General features: G+C 40.3%; 1 protein-coding gene across 2 annotated transcripts in view; it reads right to left on the reverse strand.

Annotated features, from left to right (window-relative positions):
- WARS1 (tryptophanyl-tRNA synthetase 1) overlaps nucleotides 1-17,589 on the reverse strand; it is a 30,761-nt gene that overhangs the window by 6,166 nt on the left and 7,006 nt on the right. For both annotated transcript variants that reach the window (XM_074957169.1, XM_074957168.1), the window contains 8 exons: nucleotides 15,970-16,150; nucleotides 14,580-14,790; nucleotides 9,754-9,862; nucleotides 8,168-8,287; nucleotides 7,397-7,579; nucleotides 5,641-5,741; nucleotides 4,208-4,320; nucleotides 148-321 (listed from right to left, as the gene is read on the reverse strand). In XM_074957169.1, coding sequence (XP_074813270.1) covers nucleotides 148-321; nucleotides 4,208-4,320; nucleotides 5,641-5,741; nucleotides 7,397-7,579; nucleotides 8,168-8,287; nucleotides 9,754-9,862; nucleotides 14,580-14,790; nucleotides 15,970-16,083 — 1,125 coding nt within the window. In that variant the 5' untranslated portion in view covers nucleotides 16,084-16,150. Of the gene's footprint in view, nucleotides 1-147; nucleotides 322-4,207; nucleotides 4,321-5,640; nucleotides 5,742-7,396; nucleotides 7,580-8,167; nucleotides 8,288-9,753; nucleotides 9,863-14,579; nucleotides 14,791-15,969; nucleotides 16,151-17,589 lie in introns of those variants that run through there.

Here is a 17,589-nt window from a genome sequence, read left to right on the forward strand (position 1 = left end):
AGACTAGGTTAGTTATGTGTGTCTTACTCAGTCCAACTCTGAAGGTACATTAGAATAAATTATAAAAGGAAAAAGGATGTGGATATGTTTAAAAAAATGGTCAACAAAACAAAAAAAAGAGGGCTTATTGTAACACTCGGTTCTTACCTTTGTCTTGATCTGCTTGGGTGTGTCAGTGAGGAAGATGGAGGAGTTGGGGTCACTAGCACTCATTTTTGTCTGTGCTCCTTGCAGCGCTGGGAAGAAGATCGAATGCAACAAGGCTGGTTTAAGATATCCAATCCTTGGTGCTACATCCCTTGTCATTCTAAAATAAGGATCCTAGAACAACCACCAATAAAAGCCTTGAATAAAAGTGAATATACATAGTTCAGAACCATTCGATTACAACTCATCTGGTTCAGATTCCAACCAGTGACAAAATGTCTCATAGCCTATTTCCAATCCCCCTTGAAAAATCCCTTCTTATATCTCTGGTTTCTTTTTAGAGCCCATCCTTTCATAACAAACCATGAAGTTTATTTAAGAAGAAACTGTGTGAACTTGGCACTTATGAAAATGAAGTTTGACTGCCCAGGAGATGGAAGTCTGCTATTTATCAACAGGACACTAAGTTCTGGGCAAGAGCAGTGTAAACTTCTTATCAAAAGTACCCTGGCAACATACACAGCTTGTAAATTAGAGAAACCTCCTCCAGGATCGAGTAGGTAGTGCTGCCTTCATGCCTGTTAGTTTCTTGATCTCTAACAAGACTTTCAACAAGGGAGCCAACAGCAGTGGTTTTACAATGTTGATGTGTGACACAGGGCCAGAAAGGCTTGCATAACTAGCAGGCTAACTGACCTAGATTCAACCTTTAAAGACATATTAGTATATAATGTTTGTGTTTTGTGTGTCTTTACATATATATTGTTAGAGGTTGACAATGTAACCAAACGGTTCCTGTCTTTCCCTGTATTCTGTTGATTCGGAGAGCAAAAGTAGATGTTCACATTTAAATAAGCTGTGAATGTAGTTTCAGAGTAACAGCCGTGTTAGTCTGTATTCGCAAAAAGAAAAGGAGGACTTGTGGCACCTTAGAGACTAACCAATTTATTTGAGCATAAGCTTTCATGAGCTACAGCTCACTTCATCGGATGCATACTGTGGAAATTGCAGAAGACATTATATACACAGACACCATGGAACAATACCTCCTCCCACCCCACTCTCCTGCTGGTAATAGCTTATCTAAAGTGATCATCAAGTTGGGCCATTTCCAGCACAAATCCAGGTTTTCTCACCCTCCGCCCCCCCACAGACAAACTCACTCTCTTGCTGGTAATAGCCCATCCAAAGTGACCACTTTCTTCACAATGTGTATGATAATCAAGGTGGGCCATTTCCTGCAGAAATCCAGGTTCTCTCACCCCCTCACCCCCCTCCAAAAACCACACACACAAACTCACCCTCCTGCTGGTAATAGCCTATCCAAAGTGACCACTCTCCCCACAATGTGCATGACAATCAAGGTGGGCCACTTCCAGCATAAATCCAAGTTTAACCAGAACGTCTGGGGGGGGGGGGGGGGAAACAAGGGGAAATAGGCTACCTTGCATAATGACTTAGCCACTCCCAGTCTCTATTTAAGCCTAAATTAATAGTATCCAATTTGCAAATGAGAGATCCTGGATTTCTGCAGGAAATGGCCCACCTTGATTATCATACACATTGTGAAGAGAGTGGTCACTTTGGATGGGCTATTACCAGCAAGAGAGTGAGTTTGTCTGTGGGGGGGCGGAGGGTGAGAAAACCTGGATTTGTGCTTGAAATGGCCCAACTTGATGATCACTTTAGATAAGCTATTACCAGCAGGAGAGTGGGTTGGGAGGAGGTATTGTTCCATGGTGTCTGTGTATATAATGTCTTCTGCAATTTCCACAGTATGCATCCGATGAAGTGAGCTGTAGCTCACGAAAGCTCATGCTCAAATAAATTGGTTAGTCTCTAAGGTGCCACAAGTCCTCCTTTTCTTTTTGTGAATGTAGTGATATTATCGTCCTTATTTCTCTTAGAAGGTTGTAGTAAATTACCTGTAAATGGCTGATGATGGGTAATTACCTTATGTTAGTCTATGTAGCTAATTACAGGTGGTGCTTAGGAAATAGGAGGTTACTTCAAAGACACCATTCTTCACCCAACGAACACCTGCTGTCAAGGGATCTATAAAAACTCTTGGGCCCTGATCCTTTCATCTCAGATCTGCTTCAGCTTTATAAGGGGAAGTTTGAGTTGCAAGACTGAAGTCTCCAGTTCCATTCTAGATCACCCTGATATTGGACATTGGACTATAACCTGATGAACTGATTCTGGAAAGGACTCATTGCAACTCTAAAGCTCACAATCTCCACTAGAAACTGACTTAAGAAGTCTATTCACACCTGTATATATAATGCTCTTTTAACCAATACTCTCTCTCTTTTCTTTCTTAATAAATCTTAGTTTAGTTAATAAAATTGGCTGTAAGCGTGTATTTGGGTAAGATCGGAAATATTCATTAACCTGGTGGGTAATGTGCCTGATCCTTTGGGATTAGTAGAACTTTGTATATGATGCACAAGATTTTCAGTAATCCTCCTCATATCTGACTTGGCTGTCTGGGTGGGAGTTCCAAGCTGGGTTGCTTTAAGGCAGGGGCGGGCAAACTTTTTGGCCTGCTGGCCGCATCAGGTTAATGAAATTGTATGTAGGGCTGGTTAGCGGAGGTTGTGCCTCCCCAAACAGCCAGGCATGGCCAGGCTCCTGTCCCCTATCCGACCCCCCCCTACTTCTCAGCCCCTGACAGCCCCCGCAGGACTCCTGCCCCATCCAACCCCCTGTTCCCTGACGGCCCCCTGGGGACCTCTGCCCCATCCACCCCCTGCACTCTCTCCCCTGACCGCCTCCGGACCCCCACCTGTAACTGTCCCCCGCCGCCCCATCCAACTCCCCCTCTCCTTCCTGACAGCCCCCCGGGGACCCCTGCCACATCCAACCACCCCTTCTCCCCGTCCCCTGACTGCCCCCGGAACCCCTGCCCCTGAGTGCTGGGGTATCAAACTCACAATTTATATAGGCTACTGACCATCTCCAGAAAGGTCAGGAGTAAACAATTCATAGAGCATATTTTGATTGGAACATTTTTCAGTACAAAAATTTAGACCAGTTCTAAATTTAGACTATAAGCATTTATAAGGCCATACTGTCCTTTACACCACTCTGGCAATGTAAAGGAGCCTAAAACTTTTACACCTGTTTTATACTCCTGGGGGAATTCGTTAAGAACACTGGGAACAATTCACTAAGCAGACAGTCTGTTACATTCTGCACTGCCTGAGGGAGACTGAGCCTGTCCCATGCCTACCTCCTCAGAAACACCCTGAAGCCTTGCCACCCACGCCGGGCATGCTATAATAGCAAGCAAGAGGGACAGAGCCTCTCTTGCTCGCCTGCATACATGCTCTCCCCGCCTTCCGCATGTGACTGACGTCTCCCCATGCACGCATACCAGCCCAGCCCAGGGGTTATTTACATTTCCACTGGCTGCTCCAGGCACCCGAACTGACATGCCTGCTGGGGAGAGGGGCATGACCATTCTTGCGGTTTCCCTTTGCTTCCCCATCAGAAGACATTTTTCTGCAGGGGGACATTAATACTGCACATGCGCAGTGCTGCGGAATTCTCACCCATGAGTAATATATAGTGTGGCAGTGTGGTCTAGTGGAAAGACCACCAGACTAGAACTCAGGAGACATGAGTTCTATTCCAGGCTCTGCCACTGACATGCTAGGTGATCTTGGGGAAGTCACTTCCCTTTCCTGTAGCTCAGTTTTCCTATCTGTAAAACAGGGATAATGATACTGACTTTGTAGTGCTTTGAGATCTGTAAGAGCCACATGTTTCATGCAGCCATTGTACATTCATGTAAACTGGGGACTAGTCTGATATCATGACAGGTTCAAGATTTAATGGGAATCAGTATGAAATTAGTAAAGTGCCTACTGGGCTGATACAGCCTGTATAATTCCTATCAGGACACAGTTTAAGACCTATCAGTATCCTCAGAGGACTTCTGCCTGAGGAGATGGCCTGTGAGAAGGATGTTTTCTATTTTTTTGGTCACCTCATGAAAGTCTGATGGGTGCATTTTAAAAATCCCAAAATAAAATAAAATAAAATAATTTCTAACCTGATCAATGGCACATGGGATAAGACACTGAATGTCTTTCTTGTCCTTGAAGATTTGTGGAAATGATGAGCTAAAGGATGGAGCAGCTTGGATAGCAGGAAAACTGATCTTTCCTAGGAAAGAACACATTTTAGAACATTTTTATTTACCCCTTGCCAGTTCAATTACATCCAGCACATGCGTCTTTAACACTACAGTAAGATAATTAAGAATCGTATTATAGAGATGTATTTAGTGTATCACCACATAGAAAAGTGCATTATTCAGTTCAGCAAGATGAGAATAGCTGTCTTTCTAAAAGATATGCTTTAATCCACCTTCTGTGAGCAATTCTGCAGCCTGTGTGAGGGTGGGGCGTTAGCCTGGCCCCTTCTGGCCTTGGAATCTGTGAATCCCCCTGTTCATTCCCTTCTTTCACAGGCCATGGGGAGAACAGAAAGCTCTGTACTGCCATCAATATGCTCATTCTACATTAAGACAGTAACTATCATCAAATCTCATGCTTCAGACTCTTCCTTTTTCCCTCTCCAGAAGGGGCACAGGAGATGGTGTGTATGACCTCCTTGCCCGTCCCCCATGATGGAGATTCATGGCCCAACTCCCTCTCCAAATTGAAGAAGGGCTATGGCGGATTTTCCCAAACTGGTTAAGAGTGCTCAGTGTCCCCACAGAGCATAAACAACAGTGGCTGTTTATAACAAACATGTTTTTTTCTATCCAGAGCCCAGCCAGTATGTGGGAATCATATCCCAGAATGTAACAACATATTCTGAGAAGCTATAAGAGAGACCTGACCTAGTAGTTCAAGAACAGGGCTGGGAGCCAGGAACTCCTGAGTTCTAATCTCATATTTGAGCCCCAAGCCATTTTGAAGCTTATTGTGAGGGGAGTTAAGCACCTACAACTGTGTCAACAGACGCTGTGGCTGCTCAGCACCTCTGAAAATTAGGCCTTTAGGACTCTATTTTCCCATCTGAAAAATATAGATAGTATACCTATAATTTATCCTAAAAAAACAAACAAACCCAAAAAAGTAAGACTTGGAAAATGCATTTAAGGTAGAAAGTGCAATAGAAGTGTTATTATTAGGTATTAGTTGTAGCAGTAAATTACACAAAGAATTACTCTCTACACTGTGGACATTGCATGCACGTCAACAACTCCTGTATTTCATAATTCATTGCCATCACGGCCATAAACATCAGCTCTTACACTGGGAAAACTTACAGTGGTAGCTAACGGTGTTCTGCCTGAGTAAAGACTCCAGGACTATGTCCTACGTGAGCAGTTTCAAAATATTAATATTTGTGCTTCTCCTGTCAGTTTTTCCAATGAGCAGCAGGTGCTAGTCTGTTTACACAATCAAGGTGCCTTTGGTATCACACAAAGTGCAAACAGCAGTCCTTTCCAGTAACTCATATTCATGCTCTTACCAATGCAATCACTGTCTGTAAAGCCAAAGATTCCCTTCACTTGGTTAAATGTAACATGCTTCTGAATCTTTACAACATTCTTGTAGAATCCTGAACTTCTCCTGTAAAAAAGGGGGGAGGGAGTCAAAAGGGAGAGAATTTAGTGTTAAAGAGGGGAGACTATATTTCTGTAATAACATCTATACAACATGGGTATATTGTCATACCACCTTAAAAGCACTGCTTCCTGGTATTTATTAATAAATTTAGAACACAATTTTTTAAAAACCAAGATTAAATAATTTTGGAAGTTTATATTTTTTTCTCCGCAAGCTTATATACACTTGGTCAGTAGGGCTGGTCAAAACTGTTCTGCCAAAACTGGTTTTCAATAGAAAATTGTGTTTTTAACAAAATGAAGTGTTTGGTTTCTGTAGAAAATTTCAATTTTTTGTAAAAACCAAAACCAAAACCCAAATGTCTGAAAAATCAAAATATTTTGATTTGGAAATACTAGTGAGGGGCCTCATGGGAACTGAGGTTCAGTCACATCCTGTACCTGTTCTCCTCCATGGGCTGGGATTCCTGGCAGACTAAAGCTCCTATGATGCACCCTGGCCAGGGACTTCCATGATGCATCTCCTCCCTCTCCAAGAGGAAGACTGTGGTGTATCATGGGAGAGACCCCAAGTCAGGCTAGCCAATCGGGAAAAGGAGCTTGAGGCACCTGAACTACAACTCCCATGAAGCACTGCAGCAAGATACCCAGAGAGACCCTTCTGCAGGAGGACAGGCTTGGAAGTTCTTTTTGCTACAAGAAAAAAAAACCAAACCAACAAAAAAGAAACTCTTTTTCCTCCAGGGAAGCAGGAGGAGGTAAGGCTAGTGAAAACCTCCAACACGGTCCTCAAAAGTCACCAAGCCCTCCCTGGACTATCATAGTTTTTAAATGTTAGTCATCATCACCATGGTACCTGAACACCTAACTGACACTTCTTCCCTAAGCATCCAAGAGTAGATTCTTCTTCTCTTGTGGAAGAAGATCTATATATCTGAATTAATTTTATTCAAAGTTGGCTTGATTTTCAGGTCTCATTAAGACATAAAACCTCAGGTTTCACTTGAAAATTGCACACTTCGTTGTGTATAAGTTTGTGTAAGAAATTCAAGTTTGTGCTGTATTTACAAATAATTCTAGGAAGAGCGCCCATATTTTGCACAAGCACAGGGAGGCAGAGTTAGGCCATGTCTACACTAGTGAGCTTATAGCGACACAGGCATGCCAATGCAGCTGCACTGCTGTAAAATTACTCATTTAAGTTCTATTATAGTCATAGATCAACATGAAAGTAACTTGTTTATCCCTAACAGAAAAAGAACACAGCCCAAAAAAAACTAGGACATGAGACTATAAAGACATCTGAGGTTTTGATAGCATCCTAAAGAAATGAAGCTTGAGTCTTGACATTACCAGGAGACCTATGTACTCAGTTATTTTTATAATATTCTCTTTATTACATACTCATATTTAATATATAAAATATTATGTATATTTTATATTGTTATAAATACACACCCACCCACCCACATGTTCCTACATTGCAAAGATATATAAACATGGACAATACGGTACTGTGTGAAGTAGTGCAAAAATTGCCTGGAAGGTTTCAGATCTAGAGACATTAGTCAACTTGTTTATATTGCTAGCTGTTGCAAGATCATAGAGATTATCTGAAAACTTTTGATCATGAGGTTTTACAGACTCTTATAACCTTACCCCAAGTAGTCAAGATCAGAAAAGATAAAGGTTTTATTGATGTCAAAACCACAGGCTATGATGTCCTTTGCATTTTCTATAGCATATTCATAAGCTTTCTGAACGGTCAGCTCTTTCCACAGGAATTTCTCATCATCAGTCAACTGTATAACCAAGGGAACATTAAATACTTCTTGCAGCCATCTAATAGAAATAAAAATATTTTATTTTGTAGAACAACTTAAAGCAAATGGGTTGCATAGCCAAAATATTTAAATGAATTCAGGCAGTATAAAAGTTAAGGGGCTTGATTCTCCACTGCTTTGTATATATGCTTATCTAAAATGGATGGAAAATTCTACCAAATCAGAGTTCTCCAGTCACTCGCCTCAGGATTAGTGTTTTACATACATGTGCCACAAATGTAGATGGTTACCCAGGTCAGTGGAGAATCGGGCTCAAGGTTTCTGTTGCTATGTTAGGGACCATACTGTACTTTTTGCCTCTTTGATACCTATTTAATAAGAAAAAGAAGAATGGAGAATAATGTGTGTGCGCCATGTGAGAGAGGTAACAGTGGTGTAGGGACAGCAATAGACTTGCTTTAACCAGGCCACTGCAAGAGTTTCATTAACAAGATTTTTGCATTTAATTTTATATGCAGCTGATATAACATAGATAGTGGGTATGATGTACAGTTTTTATAGCTTTAAATACTGTTCAGTATTTCAGATGAGAACCAAATATTTGTTTAATAATAAACTAGCAACCTAGGAGGCAGAAGCTACTTACTTTGTGAAAATAAATGGGATAAGATGACCAACATGCATTGCCTCTGAGGAGGGGCCTCTACCTGTATAAAGGTAAAAGGACTTCTTATTTTCATACGCATCGAGAATTTGGTTCATATCTCTAGAAAATAAAACAGAGGAAACATGGTATGACTGATAGAATTTAACCAAAGACAACCAATGTAGGTAAATAAAGTAGCTCTAAAAAGGAACAGCTGGCAAGCTACAGCAAAAATTTTGAATAGAAAAGTGGAAGCTAAAGTTATTTTAAAATGAGAAGGTATTAGCTGAGCACATTTAAAAGATTCAGTTTTAAAAAAAGCAAAACCGAATTATTTAATAGAAAAATGTAGGTCCTGTATATGGACTGTATGATAATAAATTAAGGCCCCACATGTCTATTGGGATCAAATGATGTAGACTCATGTGTCTGTGTTGAGTCTCATTGAAGTCAACAGGGACTCTGCATGAGCATGGAGGTCTATGCCAGCAGATCCCAATACAGAACGGGGGCCTAAGCATATGGCCAAGTTTGGAAATTAAACTATGTTCAACACTTGAAAATATTCACTCTTGGAATGATAACTCTTTCCCCCTACCAACAAACAAAAACAACACAACACAACAAAAACCCAGCCCCTTCCCCGCCCCTCTCATTTCTGACAACCATACAAAGCTTTGAAAGAAAGTTATGTTGGAGCCCAAGCAGATTTATTTCTCCAGATAGTTTATAATGCTCCTCCTGAACCCAGTTCTGTTGTTACTACATATGTGGAATGCTCAGTGAAGTCAAAGAGAAGTCAGTGCATGGGGTACCGCTGAATCAGACACTTTGACACTAGCAGCTTTTGAACCAAAACCACCGCACCTCCCTGATTACTTAACATGGTCTAATTTAAAAAAAAAAAAAAAAAGCACATTTTTGACCTTGCTCACATTTTCCTTAATGACTAAAATGGATGCAAACAGTTTTTGTATAGGTAAGATAATTTAAAAATCAACTCCTATCATGGCCATGAATCACGCTAAAATAAAAATGCAATTTACTTTTTAGAAAGCTTTTAACTTTTTAGTACCTAACTTCAGGAGGAAGTATGACCCTTCAGAACTTCTAGGATTTCTCCCTAGACTTCACATTTCAGAAGAAACTGTCCTTTGTTAAATCAGTGAGACGAAAGAGTACTCATACTCTTAACTGTATTTCCACTTGATATCTTCCATGTTATTCATTTATTCAATCACAAGTCCATACACAGAAAGTGCCCTTTCTCATAATACAAGGCTGAATGAGTAAGAGGATAAAACAGTAACGGTTCCCCATGCATTTTTCCCCAAAACTTCCCCTACCTTTTTCTGGGCCAGGTTTTGCTCCCAGTGGTGATATTGTAAATCAGGAATAACTTCATTAATTTCAAGCACTTTATTCTGGGTATTTATTGGTGTAAATGAGAGTAGAATATGGGTCTCTGTTGGACACAGGATGCTCCCGCTGAGATTAATGGAAACTGCATAGATCCTGATCCATATGTTTCTGTGTTTACTTGTCTCTGAGTATTACCAGAGGAACAAAAAGAAAACCTCACCCACCTGTGAGAAAAAAATATGCCTCTGCGCAGAAAGTGGTGAGGTGTTTTCCCAGTAACTCTCTCTATCCGATTGATTAGCTCTTTATCAATTTTACTGCTTCCAAATCGAACTGAAAGAACAAATGCACAACAAATTATACACACTGCTAGCTGAAACCCACTCATGGATTTAAACAGAACATATTGCTTAGACAAAATGGCAAAGAAATATAAAACCAGAAGCATCGATCAAAAAGAATCTGGATAGTGGTTAACTGATGTGCTTGTAAAGCATACAAACATTTGCTTGTTCTTGTCACTGTTAGCAGGCGAATGCACCTCTCACCTCTCCTGGTCACATCAAGTGCACCCTCTCCTAGGTCTCAGACCTCCAGCCACCACCTGGCTCCAAGTGGAATTGTGTGATTCTCCTACTTTCAGACTAGGCCCTGGGTTGCAGTGCCTGGTACTAACCATGATGACCTCAGCAGGCCTGACTTATCCTCAGTGCCCACAATTCTGTTCCCTCTGGGAGCAATGACAGCGGTTAATACAGTGACCAAGCAGCCTCCTTTAAGCCAGGTATTTATTTAGAACAAAAGCATTTCAAAGAAAACAGATCTTAAAAACAGTCAGATAAGACTGTAAACATATTAGGTGTTCCCTAAAGTTTACCATTCCCTGGCTCTAGAAAGGCCCAACTTCTTTTGACTCCCTCTGCAGTCTCTCTCTGTGCCAACCTGTCTCCCTAGACAGTTTCTGATAACTGACTGCCCTTTAGCTCCCTGAGAAGGGCTTTTAGCTGTTTATTGTTCTTTTGATCTCCAGGCACCTCGTTTTAGCCAAAACAATTTATTGGGGACAGTATACAGGTTTCTTGAAGCTAACAGCATGCCCCATTTTCTTGCAAGTCTGTGCTTGAGGCTGTTTATCAAGATCTAGTGTGTGGCTTTCCTGTCTCTTCCCACAGTGCCCTTATTAAGTTAGATCAATGCATTCATACACCTGCCTTGTTTATACAGTAACTTTACCTCACTGACCAGATTACTTACAGCATTCATGACATTATTACATATCAGTATTCATACATTAATATATAGCATCTTCTCATCCTCCTTAAACTACAAATCCTACAGAAGCTTTCCTGCAAGGTGCTTCAGTGAAGAAAATCTTCATTCCTTCCTAGTAAGTGCCTTTGAAAACTGCATGTAGTTTCTACAGTTTGGCTATGCAAGTCTGTGCATGTTCAAGACAACTATGTGAGAAAAAGGCTATTCCACTGAATTATACCTTGGCACTTTTGTTTCTTCTGTCTAAAGTAAACATGAGTAGTATGTCCAGTTTTGGGTACCACAATTTATCAAGCATGTGGATAAACTGGAGAGAGTCCAGAGGAGAGCAACAAAAATGATCAAAGACATAGAAAACCTGCCCTATGAGGAAAGATTAAAAAAACAGAATACGTTTACTCCTGAGAAAAGACAACTAAAGGGCGACCTGATAAAAGTCTTCACATATATTAAGAGCTATTATAAAGAGGACAGAGCCCAATTGTTCTCCACACTTGACTTTATCTGCAGCAAGGAAGATTTAGGTTAGATATCGAAAAAAATGTCTAACTCTTAAGGATAGTTAAGCACTGGAATAGGCTTCCAAGGAAAGAAGTTGTGGAATCCCTGTCAGTGGAGGTTTTGAAGAACATGTTGGACAAACATCTGTCAGGGATGGTCACTCTAAAGTTTACTTGATGCTGCTTCAGAGTGCGGGGGAAGGACAAGATTACCACTCCAGGTCCCTTGCAGCCCTACATTTCTATGATGGGACTGGTGGCTATCTCCAATAGTGCTGAAGAATATAGATGTGACCTTATGCCCCCATATTCTTCATAGAAATATTGTTATGATATGAATATGGCATAACTAAGATAGGTTTTATGCAAGATGGGTCATGTGAGGTATCATTGGAAAGGTTATAATTTACTGAATGTAATTATCCAATTTGTATGCATGTATCATTTCTGTTCCTGACTATGTAACAATTACAACTGTGTGTGTACTTGGGGAACGCCCACCAGACAGTATGTAAATCAGTCTGAATGGGCCATAAAGGTCTTTGAAGATGCTAATCTCCCATCTTCCTGGAGTTCCTTCCCGTGGATGTTTCAAATAAACCTTGTCTCATGGTTGCTTTAATACAGCAAGGTCATGTGATGATGTCACCTGGTACGAAATACCACCTTGGACACTGCTGGTACTTTTCCACTGAAGAAGGGGGATGGGGATCAAGCAGGGAAACAAAAGATTCTATTTAAGGCTGGAGAGTGAGTTAATCAAGGTCACTGGCTCTTCATTGAATCCCCACCCAGGATAACTGCTATAAATACCTAAAGACTGATCTGGGGAGAAAGGACTGGAACCAGTCTGAGACAGAGGTCTAGCCTGTGAAGAGAAATACCTGGAACTCTAAGCTGTAGAAACTCTGCAACCTACCCAAAACTACATTTAGAGTGAGAAATTACTATTTGTAACCAGTTTCTTTAGTGAATTAAGCTTAGGTGGCATGTTTGTTTATTTTGCTCAGTAATCTGCTTTGTCCTGTTTGCTACCCCTTATAATCACTTCAAATTAATCCTTTGTAGTTAATAAATTTATTTTGTTTTCTAAAACCCCATTTGTGCAATTCATAATGGGGCGGGGGCAAAGAGCTGTGCATATCTTCCTCCACATTGAGGGAGGGGGCGATTTTCATGAGCTTATGCTATATAGATCTCTATACAGTGCAAGACACTATAATTTTCACTCCAGAGGGTATGGGCACAGGAGTGCTGGGCAATCCCCTAGTTGAGTCCTCCCACAGAGACCTGATCGCAGACTGTATGATTCTACAGCTGGGTGTGTCCCTACCTGTGTGTGTGCTGGAAGGAGGTTTGAGAGCCTGACAAAGCAGCACAGAGTGGGGGGGACCAAGGCTGGTGGGCCAGGTGGGCTCAGTGGGACTCTAGCACACCAGGTGGCACCCCGGAAGGGGGGTCCAACCCGTCACAACAGACTTTTGAAATAGCACCAGAAATTCACTCTACCCTGAAGAGGGAAACTGCTTGTTATTAGAATCTTGGACATTACGATTTGTATAGAAAGGAGTAGCAGAAAGTTAATATGTACTAATATGTTAATACAAACTACCACCTTTTCATGGAGCGCTCAGTATTCTCATGAAGAAAAGCCCACACTGTTTCCAAGAAACTTAAAGGAAACTGCTCCCTCCCAATCTACAATTACAGTACGACAGGCCAAAAATAAATGAGTGTGCATGTACACAATAAGCAGCTGAAGCAACACAAGCTAATTACATTGTTCTAATACTAAGCCCCATTATTCTTTAATATCACTCCTCATTTACAGTATATTCAATGCCAGTCATTGTTATGTCAGGCAACTGATACTCATAAATCAAGGGATTATGACAGTAGAGATCTCTTACCCTCCCCACTTCTCTATTTCCTCTCCTTGACCAGGCAAAGTGCTAAATAATATAAAACCACCACTTAGAGACAGACCAGATGATATAAAAGGTCTTTCAATCTCTAGATTCTATTATTCCTTTCCTTTTTCTCTTTTCCACCTCACATCTCTCTCTTTACACCTCTCCCCTCCCAATTTAGAAATATATTCTCTCTCCTCTGCATCTTCCCTTCCTTAGAGTTTATTTCCTCTGTAGGTTGCAGCCAGTAAAAATCAATACATAGGAGGATGGGCAGACTTGTAAAGCAACACGCAAATGCTGGGTTAATGCAATGTTAAGGTTGCACAGTTAAAAAAGTAAGGAGATGCAAAATGTTAAATAGACACCATCACACCAGTTTCAAAAAGCAAGTTAAAAGCCTTTTCAGGTATTGCATGTACCCGTGGGTGCCCCCAGATGATTTTGTTTTTCCACAACCCCATTTTCCTATTTAAAATGTTTTTCTCTCTCATGTTGCTATGTGACAGACCCACACAAACAGGGAAACTAAACTGACTACACACAAAGTAAAGAAATATTTTTTCTCTAGCCTCTTTCAATTACTCTTATCTTACAAATTGTAAAAATAAAAAGTAAAATGCTTTCAATTAGATGCACATTCTTTATACGGGCTGCATTCCTTCAATTCCAACAGTACTTAACCTGGCCATGGCTCATATACTCTCTGACAGTGCAACAGCACGATGACCTCGTTTCAGAGCCACTGTAACAGTGCTACATGGGCCCCTCTCTGTCCAAGTCCCAGGAATCAAGTTGGGGGTCAACTGAGGGCAGGGAAGACACTCAGGCATGGCCCCAGCACACTCCACATGTTCTGAAAGTTATTACAAAACAGTGCAACCTCTTCAAAACGCTTTCTAATTACATTGTTCCCATAGGAAAATAACATGTACCACAGCACTTGTGTTAAAGAAATGAAATATATGAATGGGAAAGATAAGTTTAAAGGGGGGGGGGGGGAAAGAGAGAATGGAAGGAATTTTGCTCAAATTTTAAAAAAAGAAATTCACAAAGTGGAGACCAACCCCTGGATGTTTTCAGTCCAAAAGACGAATGCTTCAGAAAGACACTAGCATGTAAAGACACAATATAATGGAAACTGGTCCCTACCACCTCTCCCTGTTATATTTTACATTAATAGGTTCTTGTAAGTGACATTAATATCAAAGTGACACAAGTGAAACATCCTGGCAACATAGGCTCTATTTCAAAATGAAAAAATATAGTAAAACATTTGCTATTTTTACAGTCATTAGAATAATCAGACTCATCTTACAGATGTTACATTTTACTAATGGTGCTTTTTAAAATGAGAGAGTAGAATACCTATAAGTTTGTCGTAGTCTACGCCTTTTGCATTGGATGTCTGCACCGTCCAAGGGTCTACAAAATCCTCATCCTGTGTAGTAGTTGGACCATTATTGCTTACTGGTGAGAAATCTACTGGAGGAGAACCAGCCTTGTAATCTTGTCCTGTTGCTGTTTTGTAGGTCACTTTTAATGACAATAACAGCTTCACTGCTGCATCAATTTCATCCTGAGCAAAGTGAAAACAATTTAAAGATGGAATGTGCTTCAGACAAAGTGTGTTAGTACAGCCTTCCTCCTCCAAACACTTACACACATGCATTGACTTCAAGGGGCCTACTCATGTGCTTCAAGTTAAGCAGGATCAATGTCCAAGATAAAAGAATAGGAAATGGCAGGTGGGACAGTTTCTTAACACTCCCTGTACACAAATCATAAGAATTTACTGTATAAACTTGGGCAAATCACTCAAGGCATGCCCTATGCCTCACTTTTCCATTTGTAAAACAGGGACAAAGATATTTACCTGCCTCACAAGGAAGTGGTGAGGCTTAATTCATTTAAGTATAAAGTTTGTAGATATGCTTAGATAGAAAGTGCTATAAAATTATTAGTTACTCTAGAAATACTCCTGTAGTAGTTATATTTAACATTTTGAGTTTGCAGGTAAGACTTGATAACTGTAACACCTTCTTTACTCCTCACATAGTTATTTTATGTTCTATATAATTTAATGTTATTGTAACAGCTCATACATGCACACAGTCCCATGTGATAAGATTTCTTATCGAAGTTTCACTTGAAAAACAAATCTTAAGAGCCAAAACCTGTAGCCAGTCCCCATGTAGCTCACCTACTGAAATTAATTCTATTTGCACACAGACTGATGACAGGATCAGGTATTTAGAGGCAAATGCTGATCCTACTTAAGTTAACAGAAAATTGCCAAATGACTTCCACAAGACTAGGAATTGGCCCTCAGTGCACATACACTGAAAACCACATTTCTAACAGGTATGATAATACTTTTATATAGTGCTTTGCATCCAAAGATCTCAAAATAGTTTAGAAAGGTCAGTATTACTATCTACATTTTAAAGATAAGAAAACTGAAATGTAACAAGACTAACTGACTTAAGCAAAGCAACGTAGCAAGTCAGTGGCAGAATTAGACCCTAAGTCTAGTGACTCCCAGTTCCTGCTCCAGGAAAAACAACTTTGGTCATTTTGAGTGAGGTAATATTAATAATTCCAAAGTTTGTATTTTGGACAACAAAACATTTTTAAAATAAAAGATTCTTTTACTACTGGAATATAAAACAGCATCTCAAGCCACAAAACTGTTCAATGTGTTAAGAGAGAACTAAGCTGCAAAATGGAAAGAGTTCAACAAATGAAATAAAATTACCGTTGATGCTTTTCCTGCTTTCAGTGATCTGACTTTTTCTCCTTGTGCAGTCACTCTTTCAAACAGCTCGAGTGGACTTGAAGAGCAAGAGTCACAGTTCTGAAAGTCTGCCATTTCACAATATAAAGTATTTTATCCAGCAGATTCAAAATAGCTGCAGCAACAGACTGGAGAAGGAGAACTGTAAAGAGATAACCAGGTCATATGTTTTATTTTATTGTAATTAAAACAATTTTAAAGACTTCTGTTCAAATTCTTATTCTACCCACCTGAAATAATACTATTTAATTTCACCCATAGCAAGTAATAAGTTTGGAGAGTCCGTTTTTTCAGCACTGTTTTTCAGAAACCAAAGACACATAGCACAATGAAATAGTTTCATAGCAGGTGTTTAGATGTTTGTACTAGAAGATGGGCACTGCTCTGGAGGAAAAAAAATCAAAGGTTGATTCATAATACTATTCCTCTAAATATATGTATGTGCACTAACTAAACTATGCTGGCTCATTTTATGTTTCAATGTACGTTATAATTCTCCCATCAACACACCCAATCTTGCAACAACAACAAAAATAATTAAAAAAAAATCAACAAAATACATCTTGAGCTCATCATATATCAGGTAAGGTTTTAGTTTTCTTTTTCTCCTAAATCTGTTCTTTGTCCCTTTTAATATTTATGTTTCCCTTTATTTAGCAGTAGTCCACAAAAGTACAATGAAGGTGCTTTAACAATTTGCAAAAACAGAAGTTCACATTGTACTGGTTATACATTAAATTCTTAACTCCCACTTGGTTATATGTTCTCTGTCTAAAGGACCACCTGAGCTGTAGGTGGTCTGGCCTTGTGGTCACAGCTGGGCTGAGGTCTGCCCACCAGGTATGGTTGCCAACCCTCTAGGATTGGCCTGGAGTCTCCCAGAATCAGCATTGATCTCCTGGTGACTACTGAAAGCAATCCAGGAGATTTTAATAGGATATTTTAAGAAAATGACATTATGTTATGTTGGGGGAAAAAAATCTCCCAGAATAGCTTCAGAGGTAGCACCAGATTAGAACTGAGAGGCAGGAATCAGGGTCAGAGTCAGGCTGGAGTCGGAGACTGGAGATCAGGAGACGAGGTGAAGTCTGGTATTGCAGCAGGCCAAAGTCTGTGTGGTTGCCCAGACAACTTATTGGGACAACCCCTGAGGTTAAGTAGGGGCACATAGCCAATCAGAGGGCCATGGGGTACTGTCACTCTGGGTCTCTTGGACGGTACTTCCTGTGGTATCTGCTCTCCACAGTGCTCCCTGGCTGTGCCTCTGCATGTGGCACTCTGGGAATATCAAATACCCCAGGCTCTGCAGACCCATGTTCTAGTCCCCAGGTTCTGATGCCACCTTCTACTACTGGAATTTCTTCCATCTCTTTTAGGTTTTAGTCTTTAAAGACAATTTAATTAGAGTAACCTTTTTACAGGTGCTGCAGGATTGTTTATTCTAATAAAGGGTTTGCATTTATGACTAAGAAATGTGGCAACCTGTTATCCATTAGCCCAATTATAATGAAAACATGGTTGGGTTGTGGGGATAGAGCTTTTCCTATGTGATCCTGAAAGAATTGTTAATATTCAGAAAGG

The sequence above is a fragment of the Natator depressus genome, chromosome 6, assembly GCF_965152275.1.
Source record: "Natator depressus isolate rNatDep1 chromosome 6, rNatDep2.hap1, whole genome shotgun sequence".
NCBI classification, from domain to species: Eukaryota; Metazoa; Chordata; order Testudines; family Cheloniidae; genus Natator; species Natator depressus.